Source organism: Monodelphis domestica, chromosome 2, assembly GCF_027887165.1.
Source record: "Monodelphis domestica isolate mMonDom1 chromosome 2, mMonDom1.pri, whole genome shotgun sequence".
Classification (NCBI taxonomy): domain Eukaryota; kingdom Metazoa; phylum Chordata; class Mammalia; order Didelphimorphia; family Didelphidae; genus Monodelphis; species Monodelphis domestica.
This window is the reverse complement of record NC_077228.1, coordinates 213567121-213581495: the sequence shown is the minus strand read 5'-3', so window position 1 is coordinate 213581495 and position 14375 is coordinate 213567121. Positions and strand designations below refer to the sequence as shown.

At 45.1% G+C, this 14375-nt stretch overlaps 1 protein-coding gene across 1 annotated transcript; it reads left to right on the top strand.

Annotated features, from left to right (window-relative positions):
• The first annotated feature begins 2370 nt into the window (after positions 1–2370).
• Positions 2371–13422, top strand: OTOP2 (otopetrin 2). Its single transcript, XM_056814673.1, has 7 exons — positions 2371–2555; positions 2875–3224; positions 3892–4028; positions 5989–6047; positions 6664–6788; positions 8997–9862; positions 13022–13422. Exons 1-7 carry the CDS (start codon positions 2371–2373, stop codon positions 13190–13192), a joined length of 1893 nt encoding a protein of 630 aa, XP_056670651.1. The 3' UTR covers positions 13193–13422.
• Positions 13423–14375: the final 953 nt, after the last annotated feature.

The following is a 14375-nucleotide window of genomic DNA, read 5'->3' as shown; positions in this document are numbered from 1 at the left end:
TGTTCCAGGGCGCACCACACAGAACCCGCCAAAGCGCAACTAGGGGTAACATATACACACGTTTTCAAGATATTTTTGACTGCATATTCTTGTATTTTTATCGTATTAAAATCGATGCTAAGGTTCCAAGGCAGAAGAGCGGTAAGTGCTAGGCATAGGGATACTCTTTAATATTCCTTTTTCTTTTCTTTTAAGTCGTCATTGATCATCCTTTATGTGCCCAAATATACCCTTCTCCTGAGATTCGGTTATTTATTGTGATATGTCATTGTGCTGTTGCTAGAGTGAGTCCTGGACTTGCTGTCGGGAAAACCTGAATTCGAATTCCTCACGCCCCTGACTTACTTACTAAGTAATCCTGGGGAAGTCCCAGAATCCCAAAATGCAGCTCGGGCTACTACTGCTCCCTAGGAGCGTTTACTGTTAGAGATAAGTTGCTATTGCCTAGGTGAACGAGTTCCCACACCTAAAGTTCCCTATCCTGGTGAAATCTCAGATCATCGTGGATTTACCTAAGTCTCGAAGCATGAGCGACAGTGAAGGCTTAAAGTCTCAGAAGACAGTAAATGACTGCGGAATGTGCCAAAAATACCTTGTCCCTCCGCTTTCTCCTCTCAAAAAGTGCCTAGTCTTGGGATTTGTCAGTACCCTTCGAGGTATTGGTTTGTTCATTTACATGCGACTTTTCATGCCATTTGCAGCAATGCCCTTTACCCTAGGATCTTTCTACCTGTGTGACCCTAGGTAAATCACTTAACCCCTATTCCCCAGCTTTTACTGCTCTTCTGCTTGGAACCAAAGTTAGTATTTATTCTAAGACTGAAGGCAAGGGTTTAAAAGGGGGGGGGGGGGGGAAGCTGTGGACTTCTACCTCATCCTTGCCTATTAGTAGGAATAGAGCTGGAAGGAACCTTATAAGTCATTTAGCCCAACTCTTTCATTTTATAATTGAGAAAACTGTTTCCCAGGGAGGTTAAGTGATCAAGGTCACACAAGTAAGAAGCTTGAGAGGTAGGATTCAAATAATCTGACTCCACAGCCAGTACTCTTTCCATCCAAGGTTTAAGGAAGGAAGCAGTCAAGCATTTATTATATGCTTTTTATGTGTCAGGAATTGTGCTAAAAGCTTTACAAAATTCTCATTTGATCTTCACCTTACTCTTAAGAGGTAGGTACTTTCATTATCCCCATTTTACAGTTGAGAAAAGCAAGACAGACAGAGGTTAAGTGATTTGCCCAGGGTCACACACCTAGGCAATATCTGAGACTGAATCTGGATTTGAATTCAGTTCTTCCTGAGTCCAGGACTGGTGCTCTAGCCACATACTGCATCTAGCTGTCTCTAGGCACATTTGGAGCAACTTAGAGAAGCTAGAACTTAGATTCTGAAAGTTGGACAGACCCTTAGACATGATCTAGACCCATCTGTATCTGAGGAGACATTTCCTCTCCAATATCTAAGAAAGAATGCATAGGAAACTTTTTGGAGACAATCCACTCATTCTCTCTGTCATTCAGCCAGATTGAAGCAGGAAGTAGTTTTAACTTGTGTCCAAGTAAGCACTGGATTGAGCTTGCTTCCTGGGTACCCAATTTACAGCTTTACTTACCTTCAAGCCCCTAGTGATGGGCTAGCCAACTTGATCTCCTGCGGTCTCCCTTGGTGGGCACTGGGGAGCTGGGAAAGGGCCCCCTTAGGAGCAGAAACCAGCTATAATTCCATGGGATAAAGAGGAAGGCAGACCTCAGGGAAGGGGCGAGGATAAAGAAGAAGCAGGTGCTAGGAAGTCCTAGATGGCAAGAAGGAACGGGTGTTCTGGACTTTGCTTCTTGGGGTTTGGGAAGGCTGGGAGAGTAGAGAAAAAAAGAGAAGAGGGGATGGGGAGGAAGATCTAGCTGTCACGGAATGTTCTGGAAAAGCAAACTGTGCTGTCGGGTGGAAATGGGGAAAAGTGCTATCCAAGCTTCGCGTGCCAGGGGCCAGGGTACTGAAGGGGTGGAGTCGAGAAATGAACCACAGAAGGACATAGTTTTAGAATAGGAGCATCTGAGTGCCGGTGGTGGGTAGAGTTAACTCCCAAGGATCTAGGAATGAGAGCGGGAGATGGAACACCAGGAACTTGGGGCGGGGGGCGGCGAGGAGGAAAAGATGACAGAGGGCATGGTGCCCTCCCCGTACCGCAATGCGGGGCGGGGCAGTGCCCGAGCCCACAAGCGCTAAAAGGGAGGTAGGAGGGGGTTAAGACAGCGGAGGCGAGATCCGGAAGGGCCTGTCACTGGATGATTATAAATCTAACCTTATCTCGGTGTGCTCTTCCCCAAAATCAGCTCCGAAATAAAATGGATCATGTGAGCGGGGCAGAGAGGTTTATGGACCCTCCCGTCGGTGGTTGTAAATACCTATGCCAACTTGGATATAAAACGCCCATCCAGCCTGGCGTGGGAGAGAAGAGCAGTCAATCGCCCCTCACTGCCCAGCTCAGCCCTGGCCCCAACCAGGTGAGTACTTCTCCAGCAGAGAGCGGCTTCCTGGCAACCTATCAGGGCGGCTTCGAGTGGGCTTGAGGCTGAGGAGTGCAGAAGGGGCTCCCGTGCCCCAAAAGCCACAGGCACTTGCTGGGAGTGCGGGGGAAGGATGCCCAGGGAACCCAATGGGCCACAGCTCCTCTTCCCGCCCTTCGAGGCGACCATCTAAATAGGAGGGGAGGGAGAGGAGTGTGAACTTTTCTGGTTCTCAGTTGCAGCATCTTGCCCCCTCGACGGCTACAGAAAGAGGTCCCACTTCTGCAGTGGGCACCGGAGCGAGGGGGAGGGTATTGGAGAGAGGGGAGCTCTCGGAATTAAAATGGGGTCCTGTCTGCCCCTCCCCCGCAGTGACTCGCCGCCTCTATCTTCGCTGGCAGCCACTGCCATGTCGGAGGAGCTGGTCCAGAGCACCAAGGAAAGCTCACAACCCTCCGTACCCCCGCCTCGGGAGGGTTGGAAGAAGGGCGGCCGGATGCTGTCGGTGCTGCTGTCTGTCAACGTGCTCCTCCTCGCCTGCACCCTCATAAGCAGCGGTGCCTTCAATAAAGTGGCGGTGTATGACACCGATGTGTTCGCGCTGCTTACCGCCATGATGCTTCTCACCACGTCCTGGATACTCTTCTACCTCTTCAGAACCTCCCGACGGCCGGACGCGGTCCCTTACCTGGACTCCCACGCAGGACCCATCTGGCTTCAAGGTTGGAGGGAGGAAGGTCGGGCCGGCAGATCGGTGGGGCGGGGTAGGAGATGAGGTGGAGGGGAGAAGGATGGTGAGACCTTTGGAAGGGCATTCTGACCCAAAGGTGCCCTGGAGAACTGGGTACAGGTGCAGTGCCCTGGCATGGATAAGTAAGCCAGGTATGACCAAGGGGTGTAAGTGGATATGAGGGGCATTTGGACAGAGGGAAAGGAAACACTAGTAGAAAGAAAGACAGATCTTAAAGGTTGGAAATTGGGAGTCAGAAAACCCCAAATCAAATCTAGATGTTCACTTATATCTGCATGATTTGGAGCCAATCGTTTGACCCTCTAAACCTGGGTTTCCTCCTCTGTGAAATGAACATGAGTGAAGGAATTGGGGGACTAGATGATTTCCAAGGTGTCCAACAACTTTAAAATCTTACTGTGACCAAGTTCCCTTCAGCTCTAAATAAAATGACCTGATGTAATTTTGTTTCCAGAGCTGAGCTACAGAGGGACTAAGGGACTGACTGATGGGAGCACTAACCTCTAACTTCTTTTGATACTCCCAATCTCTGTCTTTGGTGGGTCATGCAGGCTAGCATGGACAGAGAACCACAGGCAAGTTTGAGAGAATATATTGATCTATCCCAATATCTCATCTCTACCACCTCTGCTCCCAAGGCGGGCTGGTCCTATTTGGTGTCTGTACCCTGATCATGGATGTCTTCAAAACTGGCTACTATTCCAGTTTCTTTGAGTGCCAATCAGCCATCAAGATCCTGCATCCCATCATACAGGCTGTCTTTGTCATTGTTCAGGTAAGTGGGGCGGTTAGTGTCTGCTGAATGCAGGTGGGAGCACCTGGGACCTATGAGAAGTGCAGGAGGGGTTTAGGAGGTGGGCAGTTTGGTTAGGAGTCCTGTTTTATTGGTTAACCCCTGGTGGGGTTGGGGTGACTTGGGGAGAAAGATTCAGCAACAACTTTTATTCCCAAGAATCTGGCCCCCTCTCCTAAGCAGACCTGGCTGCAAAAAGACTAGGATTCCAGTTCTAGCTAGAATTTTGCCCAGGCTGGGGCCAATTTGGACACAATCATGGACAAAAGGCAGAGAGGATTCAGTTAACAAGGCAGCTGGAGGTGTAAAAAAAAAAGTTCTCCCCAATCACTGAGCATTTATTAAGTGCTTACTATGTGCTGGAAAATTCAAAACAAAAGTAAATAGTAGTTGGGGAGAAGGGGTCTAAATGGATGAGACCGAAGCTTTCTTTGCTCGTTGTCTCTAGACCTGGTAATGGGAAGTTTCAATCACTAATGGACCAGCTACCCTCCTTTTCCTCTTCCCATTCGCAATACTTCAACTGTTCATTACTATGGCTTAAATGTCACTATTAGAAATTTACTTCTTTGGAGGACTGCCCCTCTTAAAATACAAAAGCCAAAGGGCAAGGGGCAGGTAGGTAGCACAATGGATAGAGCACCAGGACTGAAGTCAAGAGGACCTGGGTTTAAATCTGGCCCCAGACACTTCCTGGATGTATGACCCTGGGCAAGTCAATTAACCCCAGTTGCAATATGATTGATACTGACAGAAGTTAAGTTTTTAAAAAATGAAAACAAAAGGGTAACAATTTAAACTAATACCATTAATTAATACTTCAGTGAGGATTCATTGACACTTAACTGAAAGTAAGAGCTTATAATGGGATATATCATGAGAGACAGAACTGTGTAGACATAGGAGAAAGTAGAAGTGAAAAGCTGCCAGGACCAACCTTGCTGGATGATTTTGCCTGGGGTCAACTCTGCTACCTAAGCCAAGTCTTAGCCTAATCAGGAACTAGGAGAGTAAACCAGGAAATATATTCTTGCCATAGGCCAGTGATGGTGAACCTATCTATGGCAGGGTGCCAAAGATGGCCCACAGAACACTCTCTGTGGACATTCAACATGCCACCTCCCCACCCCCCAGAGTGTTAGTAGAAAGGCAGAGGGATGTGGTAAGAGCTGCTCCCCTCCTCCTCTCCATCATGACTGATGATATTTTTTTCATATCACAAACTTCTGCCCAGAAGCCAAATGGGATATCAGAGTGGGGAAGGTAGGTGGCTTAAGGTGGCAGAGCTGGAGGAGAGCAGATACCTTGGGCCACTCCCCTCCCCTTCTCTACATTGACTGAAAACATTTCTCACATGACCTGCCCCTCTGCCCAGCAGCCCAGGGGGAGTAAAGACAGGGCAGGGAATATGGTCTTGGTTGGGGGGAGGCAGCATGGCACTTGGTCTGGGTTTGGGGTGGGTGCGGGACTCAGCTCTCCATCTCTAAAAGGTTTGAGATCACTGCCTTAGCTGAGGGATACTTAGCTACTCCCTTATCTCCACTCCAGAAAGGAATTGTACCAATATATAATGAAGAAGATATTAACAATGTATTTCAGCAAAGACAAATTTGTTATTTTTGTCAACCGTTGAAGTGTTGTGGTTTTTTTTTTTACTACTTTATATCCTCACCCTTCCCCTGATCTATCTAGCAAGAGCCTGAGTGGTTAGATGACCCAACTTCAAGTTCCAGCTCTAAGACTTCGTCCTTTGAACCTCAGTTTGCTTATCTGTAAGATGGCACTAATACTTGCAAGGCTGTCTGGAGGAAGACACTTGAGACCTTGCAGTAGACATGAGTTGCTTTGGAGATTGTAGGGCCTGTGAAAGAAACCAAGAACAGAATCAGGGCTTCCACTTCAGCCCTACTCAGAAGGCCACCTCTGTCTTCTATTCTTATAGACATACTTCCTCTGGGTCTCAGCTAAGGACTGTATTCATGCTCACCTGGACTTGACCCGGTGAGTGCTCTCTGCCTGCCTATTGCCCAAATTCAAAGCCAATTGCTTTAGTTCTTTCCCAGATTCAGTCCCAATTGCTTTAATCCATCCCTGAATTCATGTCAATTGATTCAGCCTATTCCAAAATTCAGTGCCAGTTGATTCAATGTATCTCCAAATTCAAAGCTTGTTGCTTCAGTCTGTCCCCAAATTCAACGCCGCTTGTTTCAATTTGTCCTCAAATTCATTGCCAATTGCTTCAATGTCACTGCTTCCTGGACCTTGTAAGCAGAAATGAGGGTATTCTTATTGAGATAACTATTCCCCAAATACCAAGATGAACAGAATTTTACTAAGGAGAGAGAACCTGGACTATATGTATTTTGCCTCCCATGGAAGGGGTATTCCCCAAGGCTAAGTGGCCTGGACTGCTGGGACCCACCAAATCTAATTGGGGAAGATGAATGAATCTCACCAGCATTTTTATTCTTTCCTAAAACTCCTTTCCTATTAGAACAGATATCCCAACTGTTCTCCCCAAGTCCCTCCCCTGGCAAACCCCAGGGTAGAAAGCCCCCCCCCCTTGTGAAACGGGGACTCTCACTAGCCTCTTCACTCTTTCCTTTCCCCCAAATAGGTGTGGTCTCATGTTCACACTTGCCACCAACCTGTCCATCTGGATGGCAGCCGTGGTGGATGAATCTGTGCACCAGGCCCACTCCTATAGTGGCAATAGCAGCCATGCCCGCCTCACTTCTGATGGTGAGTCTCTTGATCCTCTTGGGCCCACATACCACCATTGACTTGGGCAATCTCTAGTGGGTAGGCTGAGCCAATGTTTAGATCAACTGACCTCTGACTTCGGGAGACTGGTTGAGCTCTCTGTAACCTCACTAGGGGAAGGAGACTGGGATGGGGTTCAGGCACCACTACTATTCCCTACTCTCACCTCTGGATGTGAGACAATTCTTCCTAGATCTCTGAAAGGAAAGTGACTCTGATTTTGATGCTCCTTGCTTACTCCCATCCCAAAGGAAAGGGGAGCCTAGACTGGAGAGAAGGCAAAAATGGTCCAGCTGGTGAGAGCAAAAGAAAGTTTGGGGAAGAGAAAGGAATGCAGAGATGTCCAGGAAAAGGAGACTGGGGAGAGGAAAAGAGTTTGAGAATCTTAAGGAGAAGCAGTAGAGGATGGAAAAGGAAAAGAGAGAATTCCAAAACTCTTCTCTTAACTGCCAAGCAATGTGGCCTCCTCCCCTTCTACATTTCTATAATTTAATTGGCCCTCGTGTCTCTTAGGCTCTCTAGTGTCCCTGGCCCAGTCCTGGAAAAAAAAATTTAGAGTATTATGAAGTAAACAGATAGTCATTCAACTCACCAGACTCTGTACCTCCTGTTAGTGGAGATCCATCCCATACTGGCTGCTGTGGAGAGTCCAAAAGAGAGGGGAGGTGCAATGCTTACCCTCAGGGATCTGGGGAGACAAAATGAACATCCTCAGGCAAATAATTTAGTATGTTTGTAAACTTATCTAGAAACAAGCAGAGATGAATAATATACTAACAACACTGATTAGACTGGTCCCAAGAGGAATATGTTGCCTTGAGAATTAAGCTTCCTGTCACTGGAAATCTATAGGTGATCCTAGCCTGGATGATACCAGCCAGGGATATTAGAGAGGGTGCACCTATTCAGGTATAGATTGGACTGGCTAGACTTTGATGCCCTTTGCAACTTGGAGATTCTAGGTGAAAGCTCTCTGGAGGAGGTGAGTTTTATCATGTGTTTTGTGAGGCAGTTGGTTGCCAAAGTAGGTGGAGCATTGGACCTGGAGTGAAGAAGATCTGAATTTGTATCCTTCCTCAGATACTCAGTAGCTGTGTGACCCTGGGCAAGTCACTTTACTTCTGTCTCTCTGTTTCCTCATCAGCAAATATAACAGGACTTACCTCCCCAGATGGTTGTGAGGATGAAATGAGAGGTTTAGAAAATGCTTTACAAACTTTAAGTACTAATTAAATGCTAGCTATTATCATTAGTATGGCTTAAAAGTAAGTTTCTATTGGTATTTATTTTTTATATTGCCTAGATTTCCCTGTGTTCTCCCCCCTTTCATATATCCAATGTAGGTATGGCTTCAATATATAAACATCTTAAATTTGGCTACATCCTCAATATAGAATCAGATCCATAAAACTGTGTGCCCAATACAAAAACAACACCATGTATGTAGGCAAAGAGTCTTCCCATTTAACAAAACTTTTTTTTTAATTAAAAGGGAGGTGAGGCAGCTAGGTGGCTCAGTAGGATAGAGAGTAAGGCCTCAAGACAAGAAGACCTGGGTTCAAATTCAAACTCAGATACTTCCTAGCTGTGTGACCCTGGATAAGTCACTTAACCCTCATTACCTAGATCTTATCCCTCCTCTGCCTTGGAACCAATCTGTGATACTGATTCTAAGACAGAAGGTAAAGAGTTTATTAGATTTTTAAAAGAGGGAAAATAATAAGTGAAATCCATTAATTCAAAGAAAAAGAATCTCATATTAAATGCAATGTTCATATACTTGAATTAATTATCATAAGTCTTGAAGGATGAGCTGTTTTCTGTTTCCTGGAATAGGGGTCTATGAGTTATATGTATATATATATATATATAATGTATATATAATGTATAATTATGTATATAATGCATATATATATAATGTTTTTGATAACCAATTTGATTTGAATATGATTCATTTCCTTTGCAATCCTGTGTATTTTTGCTTCATGCATTTAAAGATATTCTTCTGAGAAGGGGTCTATCAGACTGCCAAAGGGGTCCAAGGCAGGCAAAAATACACACATTAAGAACCCATAGTCTAGAGGTTCCTCAAGCTAGAAAGTGTCCAAGGAGATGAAGGAAGGTAGGGAAAATCAGTCTTTGCTCACCAACATCCCAGCACCTGCCTATGCTCCCCTCTCTTCCCAGCAGAGCGGGCAGGAGAAGCCTGTCCTTGCAACACCACCTTCTGTCAGATCTTCGAGCGGGGCTACTTCTACCTGTATCCCTTCAACATTGAGTACAGCCTCTTTGCCTCCACAATCGTCTATGTCATGTGGAAGAACGTGGGGCGCCTGATAGGCCCTTCCCACGGCCACGGCCATGGCCACGGCCACGGCCATACCCCAACCCCAGCCAGCCTCTTCCGGGAAACGTTCTTCATTGGACCTGTGCTGGGCTTGTTCATGTTTGTGGTAGGGCTGGGGGTCTTCATTATCTATGAAGTCCAGGAGACGAGAGGGATCCACAAAGCCCTGGTCCTCTACTATAGCTTTAATGTAGTCTGCCTGGGTCTTATGACTCTGGTCAGCCTTGGGGGCTCTATCATCTACCGTTTTGACCAGAGGGCAATGGACCATCACAAGAACCCAACTCGTACAGTGGATGTAGCGCTGCTGATGGGGGCTGCTCTTGGGCAGTATGCCATCTCTTATTATTCTATTGTGGCTGTGGTGGTGAGGACTCCCAGAGACCTGATGGGTGGGCTGAACCTTGCCTATTCCTTGCTAATGATCGCCCAGCACACCTTCCAGAATGTCTTCATCATTGAGAGCCTCCACCGAGGTCCTCCTGCCATCCAGGGAAACCCACCCAATGAGCCTGTCCATGGTCTCACGTATGCCAATCAGGATGCCCTCCAGACCTTGCCTGCCTGCCCACCCACACCTAGGCTGGTGGGGTCCACCCCTGCTGAGCCCCAGGAGGCAGTATCCATTTTCCCAGCACCCCAGAGGAACTGGAGGAGCAAATGCCTGAAGGATATTTCACTATTTCTTCTGTTGTGCAACGTGATTGTGAGTAGGGGTGGAGAGGTGGTAAAGAGGGGTCAGGGGAGGATTGATCATTGGTCACTGTTTCTTTGTTCACCCAACACTGGTGAAAATATTCCTTGACTCGTCCTGGCCACTGCCCCATACTTAAGAAATCTCTAAAAAGACTGGTTCCTTAGGTTCAGAGAGGGCAAGGAAGCCTCTTCCAGGCAGATCCCCTAAGGAACAGGGTGAAAAATGAGTGGGATAGCAGAGTTCTGACTCCCTGGGCAAGAGGTAGAAGAAGGGGAGCTGGAGGTTTCTGGGTGAATGCTGACACAGGGCAGAGAGAGGAGGAGGGAGGTGTGAGAGCTCATGTAAAGAGAGAGGAGCCCTCATCCACAAACTAGGAGTGTGAGAGCTCATTTGATCTTGTGACTTGACTCTTTCTCAGCCTAATTAGAGCAGTGGCAGGAAGTACCAGAGTCCCATGAAAATGTGAAGATTGCCTGAGCAAAATGAAGTGTTAGAGTGTGATGGGACAGGATGAGTAGATGGAAGCCCTTAGACCCCAAAGTGAATCAGCAAAGCTGCCTTGCAGGAAGTCTTAGATTAGATGCATTCAACAAAGACATAGCCTCATTATGAAAGCACCTCTGATATGAGCAGACCCCAAATACCTAGACACCCCAAATTCAGGCACTTCCTCAACATAGCTATAAACTCGATATAGAAAAATCCCCAATGTAGGCATATCTCCAATATGTAAACACCTTACATTTTTTATAAATCTCAAAGGTTCCCTTAAAATGATGGACCCAATATAGGAAACATCCCTGATGTAGGCATATTCTCAATATAAAAACTCCCCAGATCCAGATAGATCCCAGCATAGAAACTTATCAGCGAAATTATTCTCAAATATAGAAACATCTTCAAAGTAAGCACTTATCCAAAACAAAAAGAGCCCAAATCTAGAAAGAGGCTCAGCAGAGATATATTTTAATATGGTTATATCCTCACTACAAAAGACTGTACTCTCAAAATGAACATATAACCAAGGGCAGCTGGGTGGCTCAGTGGATTGAGAGCCAGGCCTAGAGATGGGAGGTCCTAGGTTCAAATCTGGCCTCAGACACTTTCCATCTGTGTGACCCTGGGCAACCCCCCTTGCCTAGCTCTTGCTGCTCTTCTGCCTTGGAACCAATATATAATATTGATTCTAAGATGGAAGTAAGGGTTTAAGAAAAAAGGGAACATATAACTACCATGAAAGTACCCTCACTGTATGTGTATCTCCAAATATAGAGACCCTTCACCCACTGAAGTTATGCTCTCCTATAGATAGAATTAATACCTGCTCCCAGTGTATCCCTAGTATAAATATCCATTACAGATATTTCCAATGTGTCACCCACTTTAGGAATATCTCCAATGGAAGTATAACTCTCCACAAATATACCATCTATGAGTGATACTCCCCCAGGGCAAGGAGATACCTTCTTTAAAGCTGAAGCATCCCTAGATCTCTGCTCTCATTCATCAAAGGGCAGAAGCTGATACTTTAGTTTGCACTGGTTGGGGTTTACCATGTGTCTAAGGATTTATTCGACCTGCCTTCCTCCATTCATTCACCTCCCCAATCACTGCAGTCTAGAAACAAGTTCCACTAAGAATTCACTGACTGCCCCAGGAGCCTGAGCTTCTATCTGCAGACACAGGCACCATATTCCAGAATCTAGGAGTAGCTGCCTTTGTCTGGATCACCGGAACCTTAAATTGGCTCTTGGTTCTTCTCCCTTTGGTCTGTCACCCCAGGGGAGAAGTGGAATGATAAGACAGAGAGAAGAGTCAGGCAGGGAGGACTCTGGGTATAAAGGGTTGAGGGTGAGGGGGTAAAGAGAACCTTGCTAGAGTTCTGCAGCCCAGGCCCTGCTTTCTGGGTATGGCCTCCCCTCATCCCTCATCAGTTCTCAGTACCTCAGTATTGTAGATGTCTCACAAAAGGTTTAGAATTGTGGCTTTGTTCACTGACATATACGTTATATACTATAGAGCATAGATTCTGAAAACCTTAGAGAACATCTAATCCAACTCTCTTATTTAACAGGTGAAAAAACAAGTCCAGAAATATTAAATAATTTTCCAAAGGTCACACAGATAGTAAATGGCAAAGCCAGGATTCAAATTCAGGGGTCTGACTTCAAATTTATTAATCTAATACTCTGTACCATACAATAAACAGGATTCAGAGCTGGAATAATTGAATGAATGAATGAAAAGTATTAATTACTTAGCTATGTCCAAAGAACTGCAAATGCCAGAATATGAAATTTTGCTTGTATTTGTATTCCCAACACTTAATATAATACCTGACACATAGTAGCACTTAATAAGTGTTTTATCTTTATCTAAATTAAAAATAAAGACAGTACCTGCCTTCAAGGATCTTACATTCTAATGCGAGAAACAACACAATATAGAAAGCTTTAGCTACAAAGAAGATGGAAAGATCTCATGATCTTTAGGGCATAACCACAAAGATATGGTGATGCATCTTCTTCAGTGCAAGTGCCCTTAGGGTTCAATGAGAACCTGGCTCCACTACAACCTCATAGTCCTCTCCCCATTTTACCTGGGAGGAAACTAAAATCCAAAACTTAGAAATGAAGAATTACCTTCCTCCAATCACATCCTCTGTTTCTTTGTCTCCTTCAAATCTTGGGCAACATCAGTTGGGTAAGGGCCAGGCCAAGGGTGTGATAAGTGTAATCATTGGCTGGCTTCCTTGGAGGTGAGGTGTGTGTGACATGTGTGTGGATGTTTTCTGAGTAGTGAATAAGACTAAAGGAATCTAGTATTACTTAAAAAAAAAAACAAAGCAGCATGGTAGAGTGGTAAAAAAAAAAATGGAGCAGTCAGATCTGGATTTGAATTCTGGCTTAATCACTTAATAGCTAGGTGACCTTGAGCAAGTCACTTAATCTTTCCAATTTTTCCACCCGAAAATGAGAGAAGTGGTATAGAGGTGCACCAAAATCAGGTCTAGTTCTAACATTTTATAAAACTAAGGCACCACCCTACAAAATATTAGGGAGGGGTGGTCAGTGAGCCAAATCCCTGAAAGTAACTTGGGTTCTACTTTGTGTTCCTAAGCCTTGACCCTTCCACCTACCCACCCTTCCATTCCCACTCTCTCCTTAGCTCTGGATCATGCCTGCCTTTGGTGCCCGCCCTCATTTCAACAACAACCTGGAACTGGATTTCTATGGCTATTCCCTGTGGGCAGCCATTGTCAACATCTGCCTTCCCTTCGGAATCTTCTACCGAATGCATGCTGTGTCCAGCTTGTTGGAGGTCTATGTTCTGTCCTGAGCCTGTTCCCCTGCCCCCACAACCCTTTGTACTACCCCACAAGATTTCTAGAAGCCAACACAAACTAATGACAACACCAATTGGTGCCCATTTTCTCCCCAGTGAGGGAAAAGACTTGGGTTGCAAACCTGAATACCCATTTCCTCAATTCCATCCATGTCTAGATGTCTCTTCATCTCATTTGCTCATTTCCCACTTACCTCTAAGAAAATTATGCTGATGCCAATACCTGGAAGAATGAAGGTTTTAACATATATTTTCACCAAATTGATTTGCAGTTTGAGTTGGGGGGGGGGGGGTTAGGTCAAAATCCTTCACTTTAAATCATTTTAAAGTCAAAATCACTTTTATCCCACTTTGCCTACTGACCTATAAACAATAAGACCTATATTTTGGTATAGACTTTGGTCCCTGAAATGATTCGGTTTCTTTAAAGTGCTTTGGAACAGGAATAATCTAAAGGTGGGATGAGTGGAGAATAAGCTTCACTATGTTCTTGAATTCCCTAAACCTGGGCTGCAGGACCCACCCACATTCTCACCTTGGTTCACTATGTCTTGATCCAAGAACTAAATAAACTTGTGATTTTCCAACTGCCCCCAATAACTTTTTTTAAAAAAACAAAACAAAATTTACTGAAACAAGTGATGCCCCCAAAAAACAATTTTGTTTTAACATCACCTACATTACCCAAAATATATAAAGAAAGAGAGAGAGAGAGAGGAAGGGAGGAAGGAAGGAAAGGAGGAAGGAAGGAAGGAAGAGAGGAGAGAGAGAGAGAGAGAGAGAGAGAGAGAGAGAGAGAGAGAGAAACAAAAAAAGTTCACCGGAACTACCAGCATATCAACCAAATCCATCATTATTTGTAATGGTCTCACCCAATCCCCTTCTTCTGCAAAGAAGAAAGGGTGGTACATTCTCAAATCTCTTCCAGAGGCCAAGCTTGGTCATTATAATTTTGCAGCATTTAATTTCCATTGTTTTGCTGTTCTTTTTCCCCCCATTTAGTCCTAATAATCATTATGTAAATTCAGTCATGCAACTAGCATTTATTAAGCTCCTACTGTATGCCAGGGGTTATATTAGTTGCTGGAGACAGAAAAAAAAAAGTGAGATAATCCCTGTTCTTAAGCTTATAACCTATCAGGTGGGACTTTGTATATATAAATATATATACACATGT

What these genes read in the sequence shown, in the direction of transcription:
- OTOP2 (XM_056814673.1), top strand. Translation starts at nt 2,371, where the DNA reads ATGGACCCTCCCGTCGGTGGTTGTAAATACCTATGCCAACTTGGATAT. An exon ending in GCTCACCTGGACTTGACCCG is followed by an intron (nt 6,048 to 6,663) that starts GTGAGTGCTCTC and finishes TCCCCCAAATAG; the next exon opens with GTGTGGTCTCATGTTCACAC. An exon ending in TTCTGTTGTGCAACGTGATT is followed by an intron (nt 9,863 to 13,021) that starts GTGAGTAGGGGT and finishes CTCTCTCCTTAG; the next exon opens with CTCTGGATCATGCCTGCCTT.